The following is a 27,500-nucleotide window of genomic DNA, read 5'->3' as shown; positions in this document are numbered from 1 at the left end:
AGTGGGTATCTCCTCTACTTGGGACTGGGCAGGGGATCGAGGGGGCTTGGCAGGGGGTCTGTTTAGGTCTCGATGCTCTGAGGAACTTTTGAGGGGAAGTGAGTGGGAGGGGGAAGAACAAATGAAGTGAAGGAGGGAGGCGGCGTGAGGAGAGTGGGAGTGTGTCTGACGGAAAGCGAAGGGAAATAATGAAAATGAAGAGGATTATACTTACACTGAGGGAGGGAAAGAGAGAGAGAGAGAGAGAGGAAGAGGGAGAGATGGAGGGAGGGGAACAAACTGTGGCGGGAGAGCGAAGGAGAGTTTGTGGTGTTAGTGGTGGGAGGTGTGTATAGTGGTGGTGGAGGTAGTGGTGGTGGTGGTGGTGTGGGCACAGAGCTGAGCCTGGCCAGGATCAATAGGCAGAGAGGGAGATAAGGAAGAGGCACAAAGGGAGAGGGAGGCGGTGTGGGAGGAAAGAAGGGCAGACAATGGCGAAAGTAAGAGAGAGAGAGAGAGAGAGAGAGAGAGAGAGAGAGAGAGAGAGAGAGAGAGAGAGAGAGAGAGAGAGAGAGAGAGAGAGAGAGAGAGAGTGTGTGTGTGTGTGTGTGTTTCAAAGTGTCAGTCTGTGGGCTAAGAAAAATACGAATAGTTATTCTATAAAATCTTGAAATCTGAACGAAAACAGAAGGGCAATTTCATTTCGACTAATATAAATTCATTTGATTCTTCTTTTCTTTACTCCTTGTTGTTGTTTTTGTTGTTTTTGCTGTTATTGTTGTTGTTGTTGTTGTTGTTGTTGTTGTTGTTGTTGTTGTTGTTGTTGTTGTTGTTGTTGCTGTTGTTACTGTTCTTTTCTCCTTCTTCTTTATTTTGCTTTCAATGTCCTTGCCACTCGGTCATCAAGAAAGCGGTAAAATAAAGGAGGCAATTTTTCATCTTATAGAGCTTACATTTCACTACTCATATTTACGTACTTTCTTCTTTGTATCCAGACTCGAGTGCGTTTTTTTAGAATGTGAACTCTGTACTCTGTCACGGTAATATAGGCCGCCTGAGGAGATGCTCAGGTGGGAACTCTGCCCCTGACTGATGCTCTTACTTGCTGATTGGTCTACGTATTTGTGTCTTGTTTTGAAACGTACGATGAAGTAAAGTGTTTTCTCCAGAATCTTTACTTCATTTTAAAGTGCTAGATTATTCAAATACAAAATTATCTCATATTTCATCTCTAAATAACAGTTTTGGTAAAAGTAAAGCAAACTTGCCCTACGTTTTATAATAAGATTAGAATTTTTTTCCCCGATCAGCGAGTTGGAGCGTCTTTCTGTGGCGGGGTTGCCATGTTTGCGTGTTTTAAGATGATATAATTGTAATGAAGAGTTGGCAGAGCTAAGTATCGATGTTCAATATTGTTTTTTTTTTTCCAGGTTTTACGTTCAAGTTTCCTTGATGAATAAGAGTGAAGACGGTGCCTCCCAACGGAAGACCTCGTATACATTCCGGAGCCGTTCATCCGAGTGGATGCCCTTCTTAACCTCGGACCATTGCCAGGATTCGAACCCGTATGCCTGATGCTCCGTGGTCCACCATGCATGCTGCACCACCGTACCACGGCGGCCTTTTGATATACAGTATGACAGTGATAGTAAATATTCAAATTTCAGTCACTAAGAAAATAACAACATGACAGTGATATGATATGCAGTATGACAGTGATAATAAATATTCAAAACAGGCATTAAACAGATAGATTATGCAGAAAAGTAAAAGACCACAACATCAAAGAGAAACAAGATTCAATGACCAAGTAATAAAAATAGTTGTTCAGGTGCCTTCTCAGGTAGGCAACCAAGTGTTTTGTTTGGTGTGGTATTGTGGTGCTTTTTGTCTTTTCAACCATTTGCATATATTCATTAGGCTCCACTGACACGTGCCGCAGCAAAGACCACGATGAACGAAGGCTGCAATGTAGGTGGCAGGTGAATACACATAGTAAATTAATGGCTTGCTCTTGACCTGTAGTACAATGGTGACGTGTGTAATAAATAAAAACTAAAATAATAATAATAATAATAATAATAATAATAATAATAATAATAATAATAATAATAATAATAATAATAATAATGATAATAATAAAATTCTTCCTTGGTTGCGCTGACACTAAAAACTTAGGTTTAGAATGTATTTTTTGAGTATTAAAACACACACAAAAAAAAAACTGGCCGTGATTAGACATCGTAAAGACGCACATAACACAAAAGTGGCAAAGAAGGAAGCCTTTTCCCCTCTACCACTCCAAAAGTCGTTGTATACGAACAAAATGAATTACGTTATTTTGAACGAAATAAAAAAAATACATATGCAAACATGTTTTTTTTTTTTCTCCACTTTAGAAGCTTTCATCATCACAACAATTATCATCAGCCTCTACTTCCACTACAGGACAAAGGACTCCAAACTTCATTCATTATTCTCAGGAGCCCGTCTATTCCACGCCACCCAGACGAAGCTTATCATCTCATCTCTCTATCTAGGTCTCCCTGCCGTGCTTTCTTCTACTATCTCTAGTTTTATTGTTCCGTAATGAGCGGGAGTTTCCTTCCTGACATCCCGTCCTCTGTGCCGCGTATGTCCCCCAGGCTCGCGGCGACTGGTAATCTGATGCGACCCTGGTGTGTGAGGAGGGACTGCGGCCTGTCTGTCCCAAGTGCTGCGGTGGGAGGGACGGGAAAACACACCAGAAGAAAATGGAGCTTTCCAACAAGGGTGATGAGAGTGGTCTGGGTGAGATGTCTAGTGAGAGTCAAAAAAAGGCGGTAGAGACTGAGAGAATTTCCCGTCGAATATACGAGGTGGATTCTTGAAAATAGTCCTTGGTTATTAATGTTCTGAAAAGTATCCTCTTGTAATCTTTATAACAGCAAACAAGTGAAGTGGAGAATGTGAAGTGGGAAGCCGATACAGAGCAAGCTCAGTACGAGTATCTATTAGTGAACAACGCCGTGACTTGTCCATGTTGTTGTGGCGCCCACAGCCAACCAACTAACCAATCATATACAACCTCTTCATTGCGGCGCCATATGACACTGAGTTTTTCCTTTTATCTGTGAAGGAGACCGGGTAAGGGCACAAAAAGAAAGAAAGAAAAAAATCTTGGTTATTCGTCGCCTCCAAAAAATTACTAAACTGGAAAGAGAATAGAAAATGGAAGTCAACCAGTCAATTTTAATAAACAACGTACTGACGCAACTAAGCAAGAATTCAGCCTCACTTCGTTGGAAAGTCTTGCAGAAGCTTTAAATCGAACAAATGTCAAATAGATGTATATAAATCTACTTAATACTCGTCCCCCGTGGCTGATGAAGGACACCGGGCAAAGACACAGACAGACGGACAAACAGACAGACAAGTAGACAAACAAACACAGGATCATTCTTTCCTCTGGCTGTGGGAAAAAGGTAAACGTGCTTTTTCCCACTAGTCCAATGCAGCTCACTGGAGGCGCCGGCTAGTTACAGTTGTGTGATTTTGTTAGGGAAAACAAGAAGAAGAAGAAGAAGAAGAAGAAGAAGAAGAAGAAGAAGAAGAAGAAGAAGAAGAAGAAGAAGATGATGATGATGATGATGATGATGATGATGATGATGATGATGATGATAATGATGAAGATGATGATGATGATGAAAATAAGAAGAAGAAGAAAGAAGTAAAGATGAAGAAGAAGAAGAAGAAGAAGAAGAAGAAGAAGAAGAAGAAGAAGAAGAAGAAGAAGAAGAAGAAGAAGAAGAAGAAGAAAAGATGGTGATAATGATGATGATAGTGATTATGAAAAAGAAGAAAAAAAGACGAAGAAGAAGAAAAGGAATAACAACAACAACAACAGCAACAACAACAACAACAACAACAACAAAAACAACAACAACAAAAACAACAACAAAAACAACAACAACAACAACAACAACAACAACAACAACAACAACAACAACAACAACAACAACAACAACAGCAACAACAACAACACCGAGATAAGGTCATTACATCAAATCCTTTATCAAATTAAGATAAATCACATGCATAACATTTTTCTCAAGAAACAGAAAACGAGATAAGAAAGAAGCTTCCTCTATCCTGTGATTAGAATAGCTTATGACAATATTTTCAGAGAGAGAGAGAGAGAGAGAGAGAGAGAGAGAGAGAGAGAGAGAGAGAGAGAGAGAGAGAGAGAGAGAGAGAGAGAGAGTCACAAAGAGAGTCACAGAGAGAAAGAAACACGCCAGTGAAACCAATAAGGCAAGTAATGAACCAATAATAGAAGGGAAAAAAAAAAGAAAACTCACGCATCACAAGCAACACATAACAATTAACTAGTGAACAACAAACCCATTCAACAAATCAATGAGCCGCGAGAAACTCAACTCAACTCACACAAGCCAATCCACTGAGCTGAGCCACGGACCGAAATAATCCGCTAAAACCTTTAATTAGTCTCATTCACCTGTTGCTCACCTCAGCCACCGCGCCAGAGAAGTGGGGGCGGGTCACTAGAAGGGGGTCAATGGAAGAGGGGTAGGAAGGGGGATGCAGAAAGGGGGCAGTGGTCCTTTCTCCCCTCCCATCCCACTAATTACCTCTCCCCATACACACACCTACCTGCCTCCCTTCTTTCCCTTCCCTTCCTTTCCCTTCCCCTCCCTTCCCTTCCCCCTCAAGACCGACAACATTAAAGGACGCTAATGGAAGGAAAGGAAAGGGGAAGGGGAGAAGGGGGAAGGTAAGGGAAGGGGAAAATGAGGTCTAGGGAAGGATGGGAGGTTTCTCTTAATCTAAACACTAATTTTCTCTTTCTCTCTCTCTCTCTCTCTCTCTCTCTCTCTCTCTCTCTCTCTCTCTCTCTCTCTCTCTCTCTCTCTCTCTCTCTCTCTCTCTCTCTCTCTCTGGTTAAAATTATAGTCCTTCCTTTCCTTCTTCTTCTTTCACTTCCTTCTTCCTTCTTCCACAAAATCTCAGTACTGCCAGGCCTTCATTCACAATAAATATTACACTCCATGCACTGGTTTCTTAATATAACTCACTTGCTCTCTCTCTCTCTCTCTCTCTCTCTCTCTCTCTCTCTCTCTCTCTCTCTCTCTCTCTCTCTCTTTGCTTTCCTCATAAATAAATCTGTCTTCTTTTCGGTCTTCTTCCTTTTTTTCCTTTCTCATCCTCAAAATAAACTCAACTTTCTTCCCACTCAACCTTCCTTTCTCCTTCACGAACCCTCCCTTCCCTCCTCCTCCTCCTCCTCCTCCTCCTCCTCATACGCCCCCTTCACTACAGCAACACACAACAGGCAAATCGACCCAAGTCAACAAAACTAGTGACGCCCCCGCGGACATCCCTCACTGTCACGCCGCCGCTGGACAATAGATGGCACCACCGACGGCTAATTTCCTTGATTACCAGACTTCCTATAGACTGAAAAGAGAGGTAAATAAAAAACACAAAAAGAAAAAAAAATGCGTGTGGATGGGAGGAGGAGGAGGAGGAGGAGGAGGAGGAGAGGCGAGGGAAGAGGAGGAGGAGGAGGAGGAGGAGAAAAGTCACCAGAGTTTCTAGGTTCGTAAACATTGACACTACGACGGACAAAATTCATTATTGAAATTCACTTGTGTTGGGCTTTCGGCTGAAGAGGAGGAAGAGGGAAGAGGAGGAGGAAAGAGAAGAGGACCCGTAGGAGGAGAGAGAGAGAGAGAGAGAGAAAAGAGAGAGGAGGGAGGAGGGAGGGAGGGAGGGAGGACTGGGCTGGCAATTCAGAAAACAGTGTCTGGTAAATATTGATAGAGAAATTAAATACCAGACCCAGTGTTGGCTGTTTGATCGCTGCTTCAGGGGCTTGACACGCACCCCCGCCATGACCCCCCCCCCCACAAGTGCTCCCCATCCGTCCTATACCATCCCTCAGCCCCCTCTCCTTTCCTCCAGCCCTCTAGTCCCTCCCCATCAACTGCCCTTTCTTACCTCCCTCCCCATTCCCTTCCGTCTCTCCATCCCCTGACATCCTCATAGCCCTTCCCTACTGTCCCTCTCTTCCTCCTCCTCCTCCTCCTCCTCCTCCTCCTCTTCAAGTGCCCCCATCCCGTGAAGGAGTCAGTATATATACATGATAATTAGGGAACACTTCCGTTGTCCATCTCTGCGACTTTATTCTCTCTCTCTCTCTCTCTCTCTCTCTCTCTCTCTCTCTCTCTCTCTCTCTCTCTCTCTCTCTCTCTCTCTCTCTCTCTCTCTCTCTCTGCTAGTATGGCCTCGTGATTGTTTGTATACTTGTATGTTGTCTGTTTGTTTAAGAATATCATTTGTCTTGCATGTAATCTTTTTTTTATTATTATTTCTTTCCTCCCTGTGAATTTACATATACTCTCTCTCTCTCTCTCTCTCTCTCTCTCTCTCTCTCTCTCTCTCTCTCTCTCTCTCTCTCTCTCTCTCTCTCTCTCTCTCTCTGTTGAATCGTTTGCTTATTATTAGCATGTATCTATTTGCTCATCTGCCTATAATCTATCTATCTACTGACTTATCTGTATCTATCTTTCCATCTGTCTGTCTGCCTGAGTGTGTGTGTGTGTGTGTGTGTGTGTGTGTGTGTGTGTGTGTGTGTGTGTGTGTGTGTGTGTGTGTGTGTGTGTGTGTGTGTGTGTGTGTCTTTACTGAAGGTACCGTAATGGTCAATTGTGAAGAGGTTAAGACGAGAGGTAAGGTAGAAGAAGGAAAAGAAGAAGAAAACAAAAGAAGAAAAAGGAGAAGAAGAAGAAAGGAGAAGAAAAATGAGGACAACAACAACAACAACAACAACAACAACAACAACAACAATAACAACAACAAATACTACTACTACTACTACTACTACTAGTACTACTACTACTAGTATTACCACTACTACTACCACTACGACTACAACAACAACAACAACTACTACTACTACTACTACTATTACTACTACTACTACTACTACTACCGCTGTTATTACTACTACTACTACTACTGCTGCTGCTACTACTACTACTACTACTACTACTACTACTACTACTACTAATAATAATAATAATAATAATAATAATAATAATAATAATAATAATAAGAAGAAGAAGAAGAAGAAGAAGAAGAAGAAGAAGTGGGGGGCAAGAACAGGGTAGAGTAAAAGAAAACAACCGCAAAACAATAACACATAACCAGAAAATTAGCAAGATGAATATTCGAAGGTGGAAGAGAAGAGCGACTAGCAAGAGGGAAAAAAAAAGGAAGAAAGGAGGAAAACAGAGAAAGGGAGGAGGCAGAGGTGGTGGCGGCGGGTCACCTGTCCAAATACTACCTGGAGTGGCTTCGGTTAAGAGGAGGGAGAGAGGGAGGGATGGAGGGAAGGAGGAAAGGAGGGAGGGAGGGAGAGAAGGAGGGAAAAGAGAGAGTAGGAAAAAGGCGATGGAAGATTATGATAATGATGATGAGGTGAAGGAAGCTGATGATGACATTAGTGATGATGATGATGATGATGATGATGATGATGATGATGATGATGAAAGAGGAAGAGGAGGAGGAGGAGGAGGAGGAGGAGGAGGAAGGGAAGAACAAGGAAGACGATGATGATGATGTCGAAGAAGAAGAAATTAACAACTAATAAGAGGAAAAAAGATATGATGAAGAAGAAGAAGAAGAAGAAGAAGAAGAACAACAACAACAACAACAACAACAACAACAACAACAACAACAACAACAACAACAACAACAGTAACAAAACAAAAACAAAGAATAAAAAAAAAAGGAGAGAAGGAAGAAGAAAGAAGCGGCAGCGAAGGAGGAGAAGGAGCAGGCAGATGAGGAAGGAGAGGAGGAGGAAGAGTAGGAAGAATAAATTAAATAAAATGAGTCAATGTAATTATTCGCGGTCAAGGATGTTATTACATTTCCCGCCGGTGTCCGATTCTCTTTGTGCAAATATGACCACGAGAGAAAGAGTGACGTCTTCCCTCTCTTACTCTCCCTCCTCTCATCTCATCTCTTCCCTCCTCTCTCCCCCATTCCCCCTTCATCCTCTTCCTCCTCCTCCAATTCTCCCTCCACCCACCTTCATTCTCCCCCTTCCTCCTCCTCCTCTCCCTCCTCCTCTTCTTCTTTCTCCTCCTCCTCTTCTTCTTCTTCTTCTTCTTCTTCTTCCTCCTCCTCCTCTTCCTCTTTCTCTTCTCCTTTCATCCCATAAGTACTCATGCGTTTCTCATTCTCCCATTTTTTTTTATCTTCATCTTTTTGTAACTGTTATGTCTGTCTGTCTGTCTGTTTATTTGTGTGTCTGGATGTCTGTCCTTTTGCGCGTCTCTGCTTGTTTGTGCTGATGTTCTATGAGGGAAGAAGTTAGAGTAGCACTGAAGTTGATAGATGTTGTGGACGTCGCTAGTGGGCCTGGTGATATCCTAGGAGATGTGAGGATAACTCTATGGCAGAAGAGGATGGAGTAGTTGTGGTATTTGTTTAATATGATCTTTAAAATATATTGAAAGAAAAGATAAAAAGCAGCAGGCCTATACGCCATTGCTAAGCTGCCTGCATGTAATCTTACGCGTAGTAGAAATTATAGGACAGCACAGGAGAGGCCTCACCAATCCTTCCTTCTGTTCGTCGTGAAAGAATTAGCGAAATCATCTATTAGTGAAAATTTACATAAACTTTTTCTAGATTATTGAAGGCGTATTTTACTGCCGTTTTTGTTCGTAAATACTTTCTGGTTAATGACATACTGTGCACATGGTGTAAGTGTAAGCGCAGAGTGGAATTTTGAGCAGGAACTAATCCAGCGTCTGGAAAAGCAGTGAAATTGTTTCAATAATGTAAGGAAAGGGAGACATCAAAGACTGTACCAACTATAAACCAATAAAACTTATATTACACGCAATTAAACCTTCGAGTGGATCGCTGAGCAAAGACTTGGAGGAGAAACACGAGTAGGAGAGGAACGGTTTTGGTTTTATGCCGAACAGGAAGGAGCACGACGGACGCGAGTGAGCCTTCCGCGAGGGTCTTCCTTGGGCCCGTATCTGTTCTGCCTCTTGATGGATGAGTTAGTGGAGGACGTTAAAGAAAAGGTGCCGTGGACAACACTATTTATGGATGACATGGCCTTGGTTGATGACAGTATGGAAGGTGTAGAAAGCTGGAAACCTGGAGACAAAAAAATGCAAGAAAGAGAATTAAAAGTTAGCACGAAGATGGAGCACCTCTGCTTCAACAGACAGCAGGAGCATGAAGTATGGAGGCTGGATAGATCACGATGGTTAAGAAGTCCAAACATTTAGGGTTACTACAGCAGACGTTAACCTCGATGTGGAAAGTAGCCATCGAATCCAATCTAGATGGAGAAACTGGAAGAGGATGACTGATGTGCTCTACTTTGTGACTAAAAGGTTTGTGCTAGAAGGAAGGAAAAACTTACGTCAATAATGAGATCGGCAATGATGTATGGCAGAGACGTGGCCTGCGGAGAAGAAGGTACAAGGAGAGAAGATGGATGTTACGGAGATGAGTGTTAGGTTGGATGCTGCCGCTGATGAGGATGGATAGAGTGAGGAAAGCCTTTTGTAAGATGAACAGTGGCGCAGGTGACACGGGAATAGGAGAAGGGGTGAGCAGTGTGTGGGACAGAGGAATGGTGGAACTGAATGTAAACGAAGGGATAGAAGAGATAGGCCAAAGAGGAGGTGGAGTGACTGTTTACGAGACGACTTGCGGGAGAAATCTGAGTGGAGGGTAAGTGTGTGTGGAAGCGGTAACATTGTGGAGAAGAATAAGGATCAGCGAGTGAGGAAAAGTTGCACAAGAAGAAGGAGAAGAAGAAAAAGAAGAAGAAGGAAGAGTGAGGAGATGGAAGGAGGGAAAAAAGAAAGAAAAGAAGAAATGTTCAACCATCCAAGGAATTTTCCAGTCTGTCACTTTGCCTGTTCTTTTTTTCAGTTGATCTATCTACGCACTTTTCTCTATTTGTCTACTTACTTACTAGTCCAACTGAAATATTCTCCCCTTATCCGTTCATTTATCCTTTTCCATTTTTGTTTGCCGCCTGTTTTGTTTTCTTTCCTTTCTCTCTCAGTTCCTCTGTCTGTCACCTTTTCTCGTCTGTCCATCCTTCTATATTTCGCTCAGTCTTCCTTTTTTCTTCCCTGTCTATCTAACCATCTATACATCTACCTGTCCTTCCCTCCATACATGAATTCGTCTTTTAATTTACACTTCCTTCCGTCTCTCCATTTCTCTCCCTGTTCCCTCTACCCATGACTGTCTTTCCTTCCTTCCCTCTACCTATTCATCTGTCCGTATTTCAATTCATACTTCCTTCCGTCTGTCCATCTCTTTCACTGTTCCTTCTATCCACGTATCGGTCTGTCCTTCTCTCCCCCTGTCCATTCGTTCAAGTATGTATCTCTCCTCCCGTCTGTCCGCACCCCCCCCCCCATGTGTCCCTCTCTCCGTCCCCTTCCCCCACACGAGGTCACAGCTGCCTCGTATCTATTAAAGCTAAGTAGGACCCAAGTTGTTCAAATCTACCTGCACCGATTTACTCTTTCCCGCTCCTCCGCCGCTACTCCTGAGCTGGAGGAGGAGGAGAAAGAAGAGGAGGAGAAGGAAGAGGAGGAGGAGGAGGTGGAGGAGGAGGAGGAGGAGGAGGAGGAAGAGGAGGAGGAGGAGGAAGAAGAAGAAAAAAAAAGAAGAGGAAGAAGAAGAAGAAGAAAGAAGAAGAAGAAGAAGAAGAAGAAGAAGAAGAAGAAGAAGAAGAAGAAGAAGAAGAAGAAGAAGATGAAGAAGAAGAAGAAGAAGAAGGAAGAGAAGAGAAGAGAAGAGAAGAAGAACAATAACAACAGCAACGACAACAAGACGAAGAAGACGAAGAATGAAAGAAGAGGAAAAAGAAGAAGCAGCAGCAGCAGCAGCAGCAGCAGCAGAAGAAGAAGAAGACGAAGAAGAAGAAGAGGAAGAAAAAGAAGAAGAGTACCGTAGAGTAAGAAGATGAGGGACGAAAGGTTGAAGAAAGAAAAAAAATGAAGATGGCTTTAATGAAAATGATGACGATGATGATGATGACAAGTGTGAAGAGGAAAGTACTGAGGACGAGCAAGAAGAAAAGCCAGTCTCTCTCTCTCTCTCTCTCTCTCTCTCTCTCTCTCTCTCTCTCTCTCTCTCTCTCTCTCTCTCTCTCTCTCTCTCTCTCTCTCTCTCTCTCTCTCTCTCTCTCCTCCAGTACCCTAAGCCTACAAACAAGTCTATGTTGACCCGAGAGACCTACTGTGTGTGTGTGTGTGTGTGTGTGTGTGTGTGTGTGTGTGTGTGTGTGTGTGTAGTAAGAGGGAGGGAGTACGCAAGGAAGGAATATGATAGACGTTAGCGAAAGAAATCCATGGGAGGAGGAGGAGGAGGAGGAGAAGGAGGAGGAGGAGGAGAAGGAGGAGGAAGAGGAGGAGGAGGACCAGGAAGAGAAAGAGGAGGAGGAGGAGGAGGAGGAGGAGGAGGAGGAGGAGGAGGAGGAGGAGAAGGAGGAGGAGGAGTAAGAAGACTAGAACAAGAACGTAGATGAAAATAACAGAGAAGAAGAAAGATATGAGGAAGAAAAAGAGAAAAAAAAGAAAAAAAGAGGCAGGATGAAGCACGGATAAAACAATAATAAAAAAAGATAACAAGAAAACTATATATATTAACCGAAAGAATGGAGGAAAAAGATAATGAAATGATGCTAAAAAAATAAAATAAGGTGAAAGAGGTACGTGATGATGGGAAAAAGGGAGAAAGAAGATGAATATACATGAGTAAACAGGGATAACAGATAAAAAAGAGATAATGAAGATTGCTTATGATGATGATGATGATGATGATGATGATGATGAAGATAATGATGATGATGATGACGACGATAATTCATGTATGCATAAATATTAGTGTAAATAATGTATGTGTGACTGTAAGCACGTATCTGACTAAATTTATTTACGTAAGTGTCACATTTTCTTTACACGGATAAGAAAATTATGTAATATTATGATGTTATTTTCCTTCCTTCCAATTCATTCTGTTTCTTTTTCTTTTTCTCGGGTTTCCTCAGAACTAAGATTATATAACACCTTCTGCATTCCTTTTATTTTTCTTTGCATTCCAACATTCTACTTTATCACATCCTCTCCACCTCACTCCACTTCCTTTCCGTCTCAAGTACAACCTCCACATCCCAGCTTTTCCTCCTCCCTGTCTCTCTCCTCCACATTCTCTAACTTTCTCCTCTTACCTAACGCCCACTCCCACTTGCCCTCTTTATTGCACCTCTTTCTTTACATTTCTTTCTCTTCATCTCAATCCATATTTTCCTTCCACCTTTCTTTCCACTCTCCTCCTCCATATCCTTTCACTGCATGCTCGTCCATATTTTTTTTCTCTCCTTTATTTCCTGCCTTTCATCCTTACCCTCTCGACGCTTCTCTCCCTCCCTTCCCTCTCTCTCTCCCCTCCCTCTCTCCCTTCCCTCCCTCCCCCAGCAATTAGCCAGGAGTAAGGTCAGCCTGGTCGAGTTTGCATATACAAGTACAATGTAAACAGGAGGAGCGCAAGTGAACACAAAGGAAGAGCGGGCATCAGCAGATCTGACGGGGTTTTCTGGGGCTGTGTGAGTGTGTGGTGACTGCTCTATTGAAAGTAGAGTGAGTAGGATAGCACAGATAAAGGCTCCTCCCCATCCACTATCTTCTAAAGCCGATACTGACGGAGAGAGAGAGAGAGAGACAGTATCTTCATAGGAGTGACGTTTCTGGATCCACACGGGCGAACTGAACCGCGTTTTGCCACGACAGCGGATCTTTGGAGAGGATGGATGGTAGTTTACTGATCTGATGTTTAAATGGTTTCAATATAGTGAGGAAAATTTTTTGTCAAGTTTAGGAGTGATATTTTAATTTTTTTTTTTTCGACTGAGTGCAAGACGTCACTTTCTACAATGAGTCAGACGTCAGTTACTTACTGTTATTTTCTTTTTCTTTTTTTTTTGTTCTTCCGTTTCTTATCTCTAAAAGTTGAGTTGATATAGAGTGAGTATATATGCATGCAAAGTACACTGTTCAGGATTGTTACCATATTGCTTGGCTTTGGTTGTTCGTGTGACTGTCATCTTCGTGGTGAGTGGACCGATGCCTCACTTAACGTAGCTAGTAAACACTTTGGGTTCAGTTCACTTCTGCTTCATATGTTCGTCGAGATTTTCCTTGTTTCGTTTTATTAGTCGCTTGAGTTCGAAGCAGATTATTTCTAGCTTTAGATCATTTGTTTGATCCTGCGTGTGTATTTGTGGTGAGCATTTTTTTTTTTTTTTTTTGAGAGAGAGATGCTTACCTGATCTCGTTGTTCTCTTGTTTAATTTTATCAATGAACATTTGCTGCGGTAGAGTAAATGCAAGCTGATATCGCTGTTGAATGCTGAAAGAAGCCTGTCACGATTTGTCAAGGTTTTCTTCAGTGGAAATTTCACTCTAGTAATATCTGGTTATTGATAATCTGTATCTTTCTTTGCGATATCTTAATTAAACATATTTCATTCCGTTGTTGCATTAATTACTTTTTTTTTTTTTAATATTACTAAAATTTGTGCTGACGTCCACTTGACAGGCGAGGTGAGGGGCTAAAGTCAAGCTTAATGTAAATTCTCGTCGGCGTTTTCACGTGATGATGCAAGTCATTCTGTATTACATTTGTAGAAAGACCGCACCTCTATGAGAGCTACATGGATCGCCCCACCTAGGCACAGACAAGTTCAAGTCACTCATGATAACCATCTTGCAACATGTTTCAAATGATAATTCAGATCCAGCAAGCTCAATAACTGTTGTGGGACAAAGACAGTCTGTACGTTAAGGATGGTCTCCGTTTTTGTGAAAATTATATGCATTGTGCCAGGAATACATAAAATAACACCGCCGTCGAATCTATCAGCTCCCTTACCAAAGAATATTGTGCAGCCTGGTGACTTATATTATGCAATGAAGTGCTAATTTGATGTGCCGCGCCATGACTCAGTAATTCCTGTTGTATGGTAGCGGTGCGTCGCTGTGGGCTCTTCAGTGTCTTCAAATATGTTACGTAGGATTTAAACAGGATTTGATATAATTCGAAACCATAATTCGAATCAGGGCTTGAGTGCTTCAGCAGAGGAGGAGGAATACAAAGGAATACAAAGGAAGTCCAAACAACAACAGACCCAGAGGTCCTTGCTGGGCTGTTTGAGTAACTATTTTACTCTATTAGTGGAAGTGACAGGATGGCTAAAAAAAAAAAAAAAAGAGGAGGAGGAGAAGGAGAAGGAGGAGAAGTTACATAGAGTTACATAGAAAAAAAACAAGCCACAACAGAAGGAGGAGAAGAAGGAGGAGAAGGAGGAAAAGGGAAAGGAGAAGGAGGACGAGGGGGAGGAGGAGGAGGACCTGGAGGAGGATAGGAAAGGAGGATTTAATGAGTACGTGAAGGAGGGAAATCAGAAAGGAGGAGGAGGGAAATAAAGGAGGGTAACAAAGGAAAAAGAGAAGAGGCAAGCCTTTCGCCTTTTCCCCCATGAACATCACTCTCCTTTCTATTTAAATATTTCTTTTATCTTTTTCCTTATTCCATCTTTTCGTATGTTGTGTCTTTTGCGTGTGAGTGCATGTGCGTACGTGTGTGTGTGTGTGTGTGTGTGTGTGTGTGTGTGTGTGTGTGTGTGTTCTAATGATTCTCTCTCTCTCTCTCTCTCTCTCTCTCTCTCTCTCTCTCTCTCTCTCTCTCTCTCTCTCTCTCTCTCTCTGTGTGTGTGTGTGTGTGTGTATTATCCACCTACCACCACCATTAACTAAAACCCTGATATTTTATTTACCCCTTACTAGTCCTCCCTGTCCACCCACCCATCCATCCACCACCTCACCCACACCTCTATCTCTCCTCACACCACCTAATGTCCTCTCACTCATTCATCCCTCCCTCAGTATATTCTTGCCCTTTCCCTTTCTCTCTCTCTCTCTCTCTCTCTCTCTCTCTCTCTCTCTCTCTCTCTCTCTCTCTCTCTCTCTCTCTCTCTCTCCCCTGCTCTGCCTCTTATTATTCGTCGCCTTCATCCCTCCAGCCAGCCAGCCAGCCAGCCAGCGCGCCAGCCAGCCCCTTCGCACTCTCCTCTCCCTTCCTCCCATTACTGCCCAAACACCCACTTGAGGGGACACTCAAGAAGAGGTTGGGTGTCCTCTTGTGTATACGATGTGTGTGTGTGGGTGGCTCTCCCCTTGCCTTACACTGATACAGAGAGAGAGAGAGAGAGAGAGAGAGAGAGAGAGAGAGAGAGAGAGAGAGAGAGAGAGAGAGAGAGAGAGAGAGAGAGAGAGAGAGAGAGAGAGAGAGAGAGAGAGAGAGAGAGAGAGAGAGAGAGAGCCCTTACCTAGTAACACTCAACTTTGCAGAGTAGAGCAGGAAGCAAGTGGGTCGTGGGTGGAGAGGGAAGAAGGGAGGGAGAGGAGGGAAGGAAGGAGGAATAATGGAGGGGCAGGAAGATGAGGAGGTGTTTCTTCATCCCTATAATGTCTTTTACTTCTGATCAACTTTTTGCTTCCTGCTGCACCTTCTACTTCCACTGTTACTACATTCCTTGCATGTAAATCATTCCTACTTCTCTCTCTCTCTCTCTCTCTCTCTCTCTATAATTACCGCCCACGGACACACTCGGTACATAAACACAGCGTAAAACACGTACACGAAAGGTTGAGAATTTTGTACAGTGACACCTAAATGGGCGAGTGTTGCAAAATTGCTTAATGTAACTCCGTCACGCCTTCCTGTTGTGGGAGCGGGTCTGGTGGTGGTGGTGGTAGTGGTGGTGGTGGTGGTGGTGTGTGTGTGTGTGTGTGTGTGTGTGTGTGTGTGTGTGTGTGTGTGTGCGAGTGAAGGTGTGGCCATCTGATGGGGGGGGAGAGGGATGAACCTTGTGTAAGGTAAGGGTGGGGCCTAATATGGGTGAGATGTGGCCCAGTGGTGGGTGAGGGTGTGGCATGACCCAGGTGAGGGTGTGGCATGGCCAAGGTGAGGGTGTGGCTACAAATGGGCGAGGGCCGTGGGTGTGACCAACGGTGTGTGCTGCCTGGCGGGGCGTGTGTGGAGGTCAGGCGGACTGACGACCCGGCTTGGTAAGCTCAGCTGACCCGGCGGGGGTCACATGGGAGGTGTCGGCGTGTCCGGGCCTGCTGGAGGGAGCGCCGCGCCCGGTCGATAGCCACGGCCCCATTATTCCATTAGCGGGGCCCGGGCGGCGGCGCTAAGTCGCCTATCAGAGGCCGGGCTCCGTTACCGAATCAACACGGCCGTAACGCGACCCGCCACCGACCACGGCCGCTGCCCGCCACTGATTGGCAGACCGGTCGATGATTGACAGCGTTGTCATGGCGACGGATCGCAGCCAACCAATAGGAAAGCCTCGTCCCTCTGTGGGCCTGCCGCGGGGCGTGGCTCTGCACTGAGTGGCGCCGGGGGGAGGACGGGGGCGGACCAGCTGCAGGCCCCGCCCCCCTGCCCGCCAGCGGCACCGTGCGGCCGTCACGCTGGAGTCCTCGCTCGCCGCCTGTCCCGCCAAGCTGGCGTCCTCCGTCGCGGACCTGCTGCGGGCGCTGCAGCCCAACATGGCGCTCATGAGTGGACTTGGTGGCCTTGGATCTTTTGGCTCCTTCGGAGCGTTCTCGGCATTAAACTCCCTGAGTGTTAATGCGGTGGGTTCAGGCGGCCTCGGTGGCTCCAGCAGCCCCGTGGTGCCCACCCCGTTAGTGCCGCTGCCCTCCCTCTCCTTTACCGCCGCCCAGGTGGCCGCCGTCTGCGAGACTCTGGAGGAGAGTGGAGACATGGAGCGTCTAGGCAGATTCTTGTGGTCGCTGCCGGTGGCTCACCCACACCTACAGGACCTCAATAAACACGAGGCTGTGCTTCGAGCCCGCGCTCTCGTCTCCTTCCATTTGGGTAACTTCCGCGAGCTGTATGCCATCCTGGAATCGCAAAGGTTTTCCAAGCCGTCGCACGCGCGGCTACAGGCGCTGTGGCTGGAGGCGCACTACCAGGAGGCGGAGCGGCTCCGCGGCCGGCCGCTGGGACCTGTCGACAAGTACAGAGTTCGTAAGAAGTTCCCTTTCCCGAGGACAATCTGGGACGGGGAGCAGAAGACTCACTGCTTCAAGGAGCGAACCAGGGCCCTTCTTAGAGAATCCTACCTGCAGGACCCGTACCCCAACCCCAGCAAGAAGAGAGAGCTGGCCTCCGCCACCGGTCTCACCCCAACACAGGTCGGCAACTGGTTCAAGAACCGTCGTCAGCGAGACAGAGCGGCCGCCGCCAAGAACAGGTAAGGCGCCTCTCAGCACGAGTGGTCACACAGCTTGCCTCACGGGCTGTAGGAGTTCTGTGCTGCCACCTCCTCTTCATCCAGTTTGGGGTCATATCATTGATACGTCATTGTCATTAATGACTCAGAGAAGACCCAGTGACGTCTAAACACACAGACCAGGTGGTTGCAGAGAAAACGAAGAGTTGGTGTTTCTTGTCACGCAACAGTAGCTTATTTCTTTAATAAGTCTCGCCCTGTTATCACAACTGCATGGGCAGCAGGGTTCTGTCGCCCTCACGCTGGCGTGGCGTACTTGCCCACCACATGCAGGTCCGCCAGTCACGGGAGGGAGGCAGGGCCATCTGCGCACCCTCCTTATCTTTCACCCTCCGACTGGGGGGATCAATAAACTTGTTACTGTTGGCATACATCCCCAGCTCACCGCGACAACTGAGCCTCACTATATAGAGTAAATCAGGCTCCGTCCGTCATTTAATGACGACATTCTAATTCCCCCTACGAACTCAATTTAATGATTTCCATTTTCCATGTAACCTGACACTTTTATGGCTGTAGAGGAACCTTCCATTATATGTGACAGAACCATTAGTGGGGCGGTCCGCCCTCCCCGCCCCCCACATAACGTGGCCCCGGGATGTGGTCACGCAGCCACTCACAGGACCTGCAACTGGCGTCCCCCGGCGGCACACCGCACAGGCTCGCGCGGCAATCCAGCCTGACGGTGCTTACGGCGGCATGCCGCTCGGGCTTCCTCGGCAGCACGAGGGGCTCCATGCCGCCGCGGCCTGTGGAGCTCGGGTCAATTTGAGCTGTATGAGCCCGAGGGGATTTCCAGGAGTAAAAACCAGCTATCCACAAGTTTAATGGGAACAGTCACCCGTCGTTCTGCAGGGCTCCTGGGTCGCGGGTTCATAATTGCTGAGGCAGAACAGGGACGCTCTGTTCTGCTCCACCTAATTACTCATATTAACACATACAATCCAAAACGGAGCATCTAATAATGACTGATTTCAGCATTCCTTACTTTTCAACATATTTTTAATTTTAATTTATAATTCAATAAATATTTATTTGGCTTGACAAGACTTACTAGGGTCTGGTGGATTGAATAAATGATGGCTTTGAAATTATATTCTTAACGTTGTTTTCAGGACCTTTAATTACTATATCATTTTCAAGCCACGCCAGCACGCATATCAGGGTTGAGACGCCCTACTTCCTGACTGCTTTAGACAGAACACATTCATCAGCCCCCCACCTGCCAACACATCCCTCGGGGCACTTCCAATACTTAGCCTCAGTAATATATGTCATTAATTTACCTTTGAGAGCCAAATCCAATCTGACTGTTTTAGTAACTTAAGTCCACTTTAATTAAGTTCTGGAGATGAGACGCAGTGTATATTGTGAGCTTGAAGTTTGTGGAGGGTAGAGCTTTGGTCAAGTATATACAATATGACAGAATTGCTTTAAATTGTGTTCAAGATTCAGTTTACTTGAGCTTCACTGCCCCACAGGAAACACATGTGAAGATAAGTGACCCATCTAGATATGAAAAGTATTGGCTGTCACTTTTCTTTTCATGATATTTTATACAATGTGAACACAGATAAGTAAATCACGTCTCGCCCTCAGCTTATTGTTTGAGACGTTAATCCACTAACTCTAAATTCTATCGTCATTGTTCACGTCCTTCATTCTGAACAGGAGGAATATATATTTTCATCATCAGTTTTATTTATCTTTGTTCTCCTTTTAGTCTCCATTATTCTTCATCTGTTTTTGGTGTTCATTAATCCCTAATCGTGGTTTGCTTTATCATTCATCAAGCTTCAATCCCCCGTAGTCCTTGCAATCCCTTCACTAATCTCACTTTTTCCCCTTCTCACGTTCATTTATTCTTTTCCCTTTGCTTTTCTTAAGTTAAGTTGTTTAATATACTGATCCGTTTTTTTTTCCCTTTACGTTACGTATCATATTATCGTATTCATGGTATTTAGCTGCTTTACTTTATCATAATATCTATTTCCAGATCTCTCGTCCTTTCTTTTATCATATTCTTTAACTTCGTCTTCTTTCTTTCACCATATATCTTCAACCTCCCATTCTTCCTACTGTTCGCTAATGACACCCGTGAATCTGTGTTTTTTTTTTCTGCATTCACTTTTAACATTAAACTTCCTATTCCATTACTGTCATTATCTGCCATTACATTACTGATCCACTCCCTCCCTTCCTCCCTCTGTCCCTCCCTCCCTCCATCCATCCATCCATCCATCACCCCTCCCTTCCTTCTTTCCTTCTCCCTTCCTTCCTTTCTCTCTCTCCTTCATGTTTTTTTTTCTTAAGAGATTGTCACTTTATTATTTTCTTATGTTTATGCATCATGTGCGTTTTGTTTTCCTTGGCATGGCCTTCACAACTCTCTCTCTCTCTCTCTCTCTCTCTCTCTCTCTCTCTCTCTCTCTCTCTCTCTCTCTCTCTCTCTCTCGTCCATGAATTTTGTAGTATGGACAATTTTTTTCTTTGTCTCTGATTTTTTACGAATTAAATGATGTTTTCAAGTTTATATGAATAATTGTTGTCATTTTTATCATGATATTCATCAGCATTATTGGTATTATTTTCATCAATATTAACACCGCAATTATTATCATTACTGTTGCATAACTTCACCCTTAGAGAGTCCATTTGAAGCTCCGTTGATTCATAACTTTTTTTTCCTAGTAGAGGGAGCGAGAGAGAGAAAAAAAAAGTATTATTGATGCAAAAATAAACTAATGCGCGTTTCTGCGAGAGGGGAAAAAAATTCACACAATGAATAATTAATGCTGCGTTTTGCTTGATATTAAGTGGAAGCTTTTTATACTATTTGTTTTGCAATTACATCGTGCGAATAGTTTGTGTGCATAGCCTGACTGCAAGGCTGTGTGTGTGTGTGTGTGTGTGTGTGTGTGTGTGTGTGCCCTTGCTTGCTTACTCTCTCTCTCTCTCTCTCTCTCTCTCTCTCTCTCTCTCTCTCTCTCTCTCTCTCTCTCTCTCTCTCTCTCTCTCTCTCTCTCTCTCTCTCTCTCTCTCTCTCTCTCTCTCTCCTGTACCTGTACCCTACCCTTCACTTTTCCTTGTACAAATCCTCTTCATTACATTTTTTCCGCTTAGTTTCTCGATCGGAAAACTTCTTTCCTCCCTCCTCCCTCTCGTTCCTCCCTCAATTTCTCCTTTCCAAGCCAATTTCTCTCGTTTACCTCCCATCCCCTCTCCACTCTTTCACCCTCCCGCACCCTCCTCCACCCTCCTCTCTTTCCTCCAACCAAATCCCCTCTCTCTCTCTCTCTCTCTCTCTCTCTCTCTCTCTCTCTCTCTCTCTCTCTCTCTCTCTCTCTCTCTCTCTCTCTCTCTTTCTCTCTCTCTCTCTCCCCCTCACTCACTCAGTAATCCGGCAGTGTTGTCATAGTCCTCTAATCCGCCCAAGTGACAATAGGTTTCTCCGGATTTCCGCGGCCCTCTAGCCTTTGCCCCGTCAGTGTTGCCAACGACCGCGATGCCATCACCTCCCCAGCAGCAGCAGCAATCATTACCGCAGCCGCCGCCGTTACCGTTGTTTCCCGCGTGTTTTCACTATCAATATTACTGTCATTCCGGCAGTAATACGTCATTCACCGGTAGCTACAATCTGTCATTCCTGCTGTAAGTCTTTGTATCACCTGCCAGCAGAGCCATTAAGGTGTTTTTTCGTGACTAAAGGAAGATTGGGTGTATTGTCATGCTTAGCTAGTCAACTGTCATGATTGTCTTTTTCTACTGCCACTGTTTTTTTTTTGTTTTTTTTTTTGTAGACATGGTGAAGCTGCAACTTTTACAGGTACTATTATGTGTCACCATACGATTACTACGGAATGTTGACCCTTTTCTTGCTCTGGTGTTCCTTTGTTAACACTTCGAGCACTGTATAAAACTGCATGCCTGGACAAAGAAAGGAAGAGAATAGCAGGTTACGTTTGTCTTTTCTAGGTACTACGTAACTATTTAAGAGACAAGTACAAAAGTCAAGTATAAAGAAAAAAAGAGAATAGGTGGTTATTTTTGTCTTTTCTAGGTCCTACGTCACTATTTAAGAGACTGTAGTACAAAACCAAAATATAAAAAAATAATAGGTGAATATTTTTTGTCTTTTCTGTGTACCTAACTATTTAAGAGACTGTTGTACAAAAGCTAAGTATCAGAACAGTTGAAAATTAATATTCGGAAAGTGATTTAGCACTGAAAGGGTTGAATGTGTACCATGGCCTACTAATAACACTGTGGAAACGAGCGAGCACATTCTACCTCTGCTATTACATACAACACACATTACCAGCCATACATACAGCGCAGACACATGCTTATACATACATTCTTCTTAGGTCTGTTGCTGTTGTTCATACACGTATTGCTAATATAAGTATTGCCAGTCCTCTTCACATAAAGGAAAGATGAACATTCGACTCATGTCCTTAATAACAAATGGCATACGTTACATGATTACACACACACACACACACACTACTACTACTATTACTACCACCACCACAAAAAAAAAAATAAAAATAGTAACACCAAACATCACCACCAAATAAAAACACACCACAAACACCGATATCACAAAAAGGAAACACAACACTATCTTTACCAACGAACAGAAAAATAATAATAAAAAAAACATTAACCAACACAAAAAAAAAAAAAAAACTCGTGAAGCTGCAAAAAAGAAAGACAAAAAAGACAACACGCATAAACAAACAAGGAACAAAACACACAACACTAGCAAAACGCAACACACTCTCTTTTTCTTATGACGCATTAACCCTTTGACTGCTGTGCCTTCTCCTCAAGTACAATAAAACGATCTAATGCAAGTTGAGGCTGAGACATCGAGACACCAGTGACAAGAAGAGGAGCGACAGCAGTTCAAACCTCTCATTGCACTGTAGCTTCAATACCATCCAATCAAGTCGTCTAGGGTTATTCTGGTGAAGTAACAAGTGTCATGCTGTCATTAGTACTCAAGGGGTTAAGGTCACAAGCTGCGTCATCATCACGGAGGTAGGAAAGGTTGTTCAAGAGTTAGTATTGTCTCTGCCGCACTGGAACGCTCAATTCATCAAATTTCTGGCTGTTTGGTGTCGTTTTCAGCATTATTTTGATATGAGTTTTATCTACTTCATGTGTTGTGGTTGAGAGAGAGAGAGAGAGAGAGAGAGAGAGAGAGAGAGAGAGGAGGAAGAGAAGCTGGGGAGACACAGGCCAAAGCAGAAATAAGCAAGTATATTTAGAGACAAATAAAAAAAAATAATAAAAAAACTCCGAAAAACAAGAATGAGCCGAAAACTAAAAAAAAGAAAACAGAAAAAAAATCTAATGAAATAAACGAATTAAACAAGTAGTCAATTTTGAAAAGGGCTATTGGTAACACTGTCTCAAACTGAAAGGGTGAAGGAGGGGACGGGGAGGAGGAAGGGACTGGCAACACTGCGTCAGAGAGAGAGGATGGTAAAACTGCGTCGTCAGTCTGGGTTTGGTAACACTGCGGCAGGCTGGGAGAGATAGGGAAGAGGGGGAGAAAGTGAGCCTGTAAATACTGTATCATTCTTTGTGGGAGGGGAGGAGGACAGACTGACAATACGGCAATCAGGCTGAACAGGGGAGAGATGGACCAGAGAGACGGGAAATGGAAAGAAATGAAGAGAAAGATAAAACTTACATCATTCCATTAGGCTGTTGTTATTAAAGAAGCATGGAGTGTCTGGGAAAAATACTTCAGGCTGGGAGGAGGAGTGACAGAAGGGCATTAGGCTAAGGAGAAGGGTAAGAGAGGGATTAGCATTACTGTGTCAGGCTGTAGGAGGAAGAAAAATGAACTGGCGTATCCTGCATCAGGCTAGAGAGGAAATGCGAAGGGGAATATCATCACTGCGTCAGTCTGAAGGAAGGAAGAAGGTACTGGCACCACTGATCAGACTGACGAAGGCAGGAAAGAAACATAACTGAATTACCAGCCCAACATCAACTGGAGGGTCAGACTGAAAACTGTACCATTTTGGGGAAAAGGATGGTAACACTATGTCAGTCTGAAAAAGGTTGTAACACTGCTCCAGCCTGTTTGATGTAGTGGTAACACTGCGTCAGGCTGAGTGGGGGAAGGGGGGAACAGCGCTGAGGACTGACAGGTAACGCGTAATTGATTTACCTACGACTTGCGGTGCTGGTTGCTCACTTTTTTGTGGAGAGGGAGTGCCTGGGGGTGGGAGAAGGGGGAGGAAAGGAAGGACTGGGGAAGGGTGGGAGAGGAGGAGGAAGGGACGGACTGACTGAAGGTGGGGAGGGGAGAGGAAAAAAAGATGAGCTGGAGGAGGAGGAAGGGAGGAGCTAGTGGAAGAGGAGAGGGTGGGATGGCTGAGGGGAGGGAGGGGGAGTCTCGGAGAAGAAAGAAAAGTGTTTTGTTTCTCGGCAGAAATTGGTTCTCTGGAGTTGATTTTTTCCCCTAGAAACAGGAGGAGAGGAAGCAAAAAGGAGAAGGAAGGAAGAGGAGGAAGACGAGTGAAGTTTACCAGGATGATCTTTCTTGTGGAAGGAAAATTATTGGTTTCTCAAGAGTGCGTTTCATCTTCTGGCGGGGAATAAACAAATCTATAAGACGGGAAGAGTTCATCTGTGGGGAACGTTTTACTTAACGCACTTACTTGTTTTCAGTAGAGACGGGCGTGGGATCAATACCGTCACTTAATACTACACAGCGAGGCGATGATCACTCCAGGCTGATATAACATACGTGTGGGTTGTATTCATATTTTGCCGGCAACTTAGTGAAATGTGCTAACTTATGGGGCCTTAATAATAACGTTCCTGGCTACTTTTACGTATACACAACGGTAAGTGATGATCAAGGACAGAGTAATGCACTAGTACACAACGTGACGGTTTTAACAATGCCTTGCGAGTGTCGGCGGGACAAGAGAGCCACAATGACAGGAAAAGATACCAAGAGACATATTGATTAAAAGAGGCAGACACGGAGACAAAGCTTGGACTGCATCATCATGAAGGTTCCAGACACCCAGCCAGCCAGCCACAGCCCACCACAGCCAGTCAGCCAGCCGCAGCCCACCACAACTAGACAGCCAGCCCACCACAGCCAGACAGCCACATTCCACCACAGCCAGTCAGCCAGCCGCAGCCCACCACAACTAGACAGCCAGCCCACCACAGCCAGACAGCCACATCCCACCACAGCCAGCTACCCACAGCCCATCACAGCCAGACAGCCGCACGCCTCCCGAAAGATGACAGTCATTTAGGTTGGCGATGACAGTTATTGTCTCCAGGGCTACAGACAGCTTTCCGAGGGAGGGAGGGAACACCATCCACTTTCTCTCTCTCTCTCTCTCTCTCTCTCTCTCTCTCTCTCTGAGGGTTTACTTTCTTTAATGTGCAGTCTCAGGTGGCAAAGCTAACATGATAAAGAAGGGCGGTCTGCCTCTCTCCGGTAAATACAAGAACTAAGATCATAATTAATTCATTTTTTTCCTGGTTACCCTTTCCGTAAGGACTCACATTTTTCTTGCCATTCCCCCCTTTTTCCAACCCTTGCACTTCCTTCATTCCTTTCCCTTTCTCATGTTCTCTTTTCGCGGAGGAGAGAGGAACGGAGGCATAGGAGGGAGGGAAGGGAGAAGGAATAAAAGGCGGAGAAGGGCACAGAGGTAAATGTTGGACAAGGGGAGAGGAGGAAGGGGGGGAAATATGGCCATTGTGTGACAGGAGGTGACAACTTATTACTTGAACCCTTTTCACTGAGAGGGACGGAGGGTGACGAGAAAGGAGATGGGAGGAGGAAAGGAGGACTAGAACGAGGGAAAAGAGGAGGAGGGGGAGGAGGAGAAGGAGGGAGAAGAGGAGGAGGTGGAGAAGTATGTATGAAACGTGTAGAGGAGAGAGGGTATACTTACTAGTGGGAAAAGGAGAAAATGGTCGAGTTTTTAGCACAAAGGAACACACGCATGAGGTGAACGTACATAGATTGGACAAAGACAATGTGAAGTCTGCTGCGTAATTATCGTGCGAACTGTTACGTAGCTTTTAAGAACACAAGGACGTAAGGGAAGGGAAGTCACAAACCCTACACGTGGCAGTCCCTGTATCGTTCTTGTTTATATATGACTAATGTGTCTGTGTTAGAGAGAAAGCGTGATTGAAAAAAAAAAATCTGAGAAATCACAACTATAAGTGTAACGTTAACTAAGCACACACACACACACACACACACACACATACAGGTCCTCTAACTTCCCCCCCACCACACACACACACACACACACACACACACACACACACGGTCATACGGTGCTGCCACACTTTTTTTCTTTATATGTAAACTATGGAAATAGGAATTATATGCATAGTAATCGTGAGTGTCCGGCCGCCCGTAAAATTGCAACACCAGCGTGGCCGAAACTACTCAGCCAAAATGAAGAATTAACCAAATCCATACAATACATAAAAAAAAAAGAAAAAAGGTAGACTCGTTTCCCATCAAAATATAATATAGTTTACCCAGTCATGTAACTTTACCTAAGCTGTCTTATGATTTACATGTATTTTGTGGGTGAAACAGTTATAAAAAAAGTTGTGTTGTTTTGCATCTGTTTTCAACGCAATGAATAACAATAATCGTGCGAATGCTGCAAGGAAGGGGGAGAGAGGGACGGGCGAGGCGTGATGGGTTGCGTGTGTTGATGTTACTGGTGTTCTGTTGCTGTGATAGGCGGCGTAATGTGACAAGCTGATGTGGCGTGGTGGCGTGGTGATGTGAAGGTGTGGTACAGCTGTCTGGCTTGCTGTGGTGTTTAGTGGTGACGCTGTGGTATGGGAATGTGTGACTGATTGAATGATTGATTAATTGATTGACTGAGTGAGTGAGTGAGTGAGTGAAAGACAGGAAATAACATGTATAAGCCTTCTGCCTTCTTATATCTTTGTTTGTGTTCTTATGTTCCTATCTAAGACACCGCAATAATAGTGAAGTGGCGCCGTGGAATGGCTGGTGCGGCTGAGGCTAAGAAGGTTATGTGATGCGAGTGACGGTAGTGTGCGTAGTGTGGCCCAATGATATGCTTGTTTGGTGATATCTGATGATGTGAATGTGGTCTGAATTGCTGTGAGTACCATATGGAGAGTAGCAGAGTGTTCGGTGTTTTAATGGTGCTTCTGCTGGAGTACGGTGGAGTTACGGTGCGACGTAGGTCTAGTACGCAATGGACAGGAGATGGATCAGCTTGGCGCCCGAATATCCTCCAGTAATTTTACGTTTTCTTTCCTTTTATTTATCTCACTCACACTGATCCTCTCGTTTTCTTTCTCATTCTCTTTTTTAATCTCCCCTATATACTTAATGGGGGTACTGTTAAGTGCGTAGTATGATAAATTTTAGTGAGATAATACGTAAAAAACACGTCTTGTATACCCCATTACGTCAATCATTCATGCGTACGGAAGAGCTGTGCTGTGGCGGAGAGAGGAATGCGTACTAACAAGACTTCCTTTGAGTGTGTTTGGTATAGGGTCCCTGTGTGGCATGAGAAAGCGGTGAGGTGTGCTGCGGTGGAGTGACAGTGCTGTGGTGGTGTGAGGGGGGTGTGTGTGTGTGCGGTGATTTGTGGCGCTGTTTTGTGGTGTGTGATGGTTTGTGGTGATCTGTGGTTGTGTGTGAGGGTGTGTACTTGTGTGTGTGTGTTGGTCTGCGGTGGTGTGTGGTTGTCTGTAGTAGTGTGTAATGGTGTGTGATTGTCTGTGGTGGTGTGTGGTGGTGTGCGAGGTAGGGAAGGGAAGCGGTGCGGTGCGGCCTCTATATGATTGACCTCGTAAAGCTCCTAACCCGAGGCCGACAAGGGAAGACCTGCTGGCTGCGGTCCTCCTATTTTGTATTGATTTTGGAAGAGCTCAGGTCACTCACTCCCCCCCTCCCCCTTCCTCTCTACTCCCCTCCTTTCCTTCTTCCCTTTCCTTCCCTTCCCTTCCCTTCCTTCCTCTGGTCCCCTTTTCCCTTATGGTATAACTTCGAAGGCATCCTCTCTCTCTCTCTCTCTCTCTCTCT

At 44.6% G+C, this 27,500-nt stretch overlaps 1 protein-coding gene across 1 annotated transcript in view; it reads left to right on the top strand.

The window, feature by feature from the left end:
- Positions 1–16,518: 16,518 nt before the first annotated feature.
- LOC135100474 (homeobox protein SIX3-like) overlaps positions 16,519–27,500 on the top strand; it is a 67,371-nt gene continuing 56,389 nt past the window's right edge. The window contains exon 1 of the mRNA XM_064003416.1: positions 16,519–17,368. Within this exon, the coding sequence (XP_063859486.1) occupies positions 16,659–17,368 (710 nt within the window). The 5' untranslated portion in view covers positions 16,519–16,658. The remainder of the gene's footprint in view (positions 17,369–27,500) is intronic.

The sequence above is a fragment of the Scylla paramamosain genome, chromosome 5 (genome assembly GCF_035594125.1).
Source record: "Scylla paramamosain isolate STU-SP2022 chromosome 5, ASM3559412v1, whole genome shotgun sequence".
In the NCBI taxonomy this organism is placed as follows: domain Eukaryota; kingdom Metazoa; phylum Arthropoda; class Malacostraca; order Decapoda; family Portunidae; genus Scylla; species Scylla paramamosain.
The sequence above is the reverse complement of the archived record's forward strand: the minus strand, read 5'-3'. Positions and strand labels throughout refer to the sequence as shown.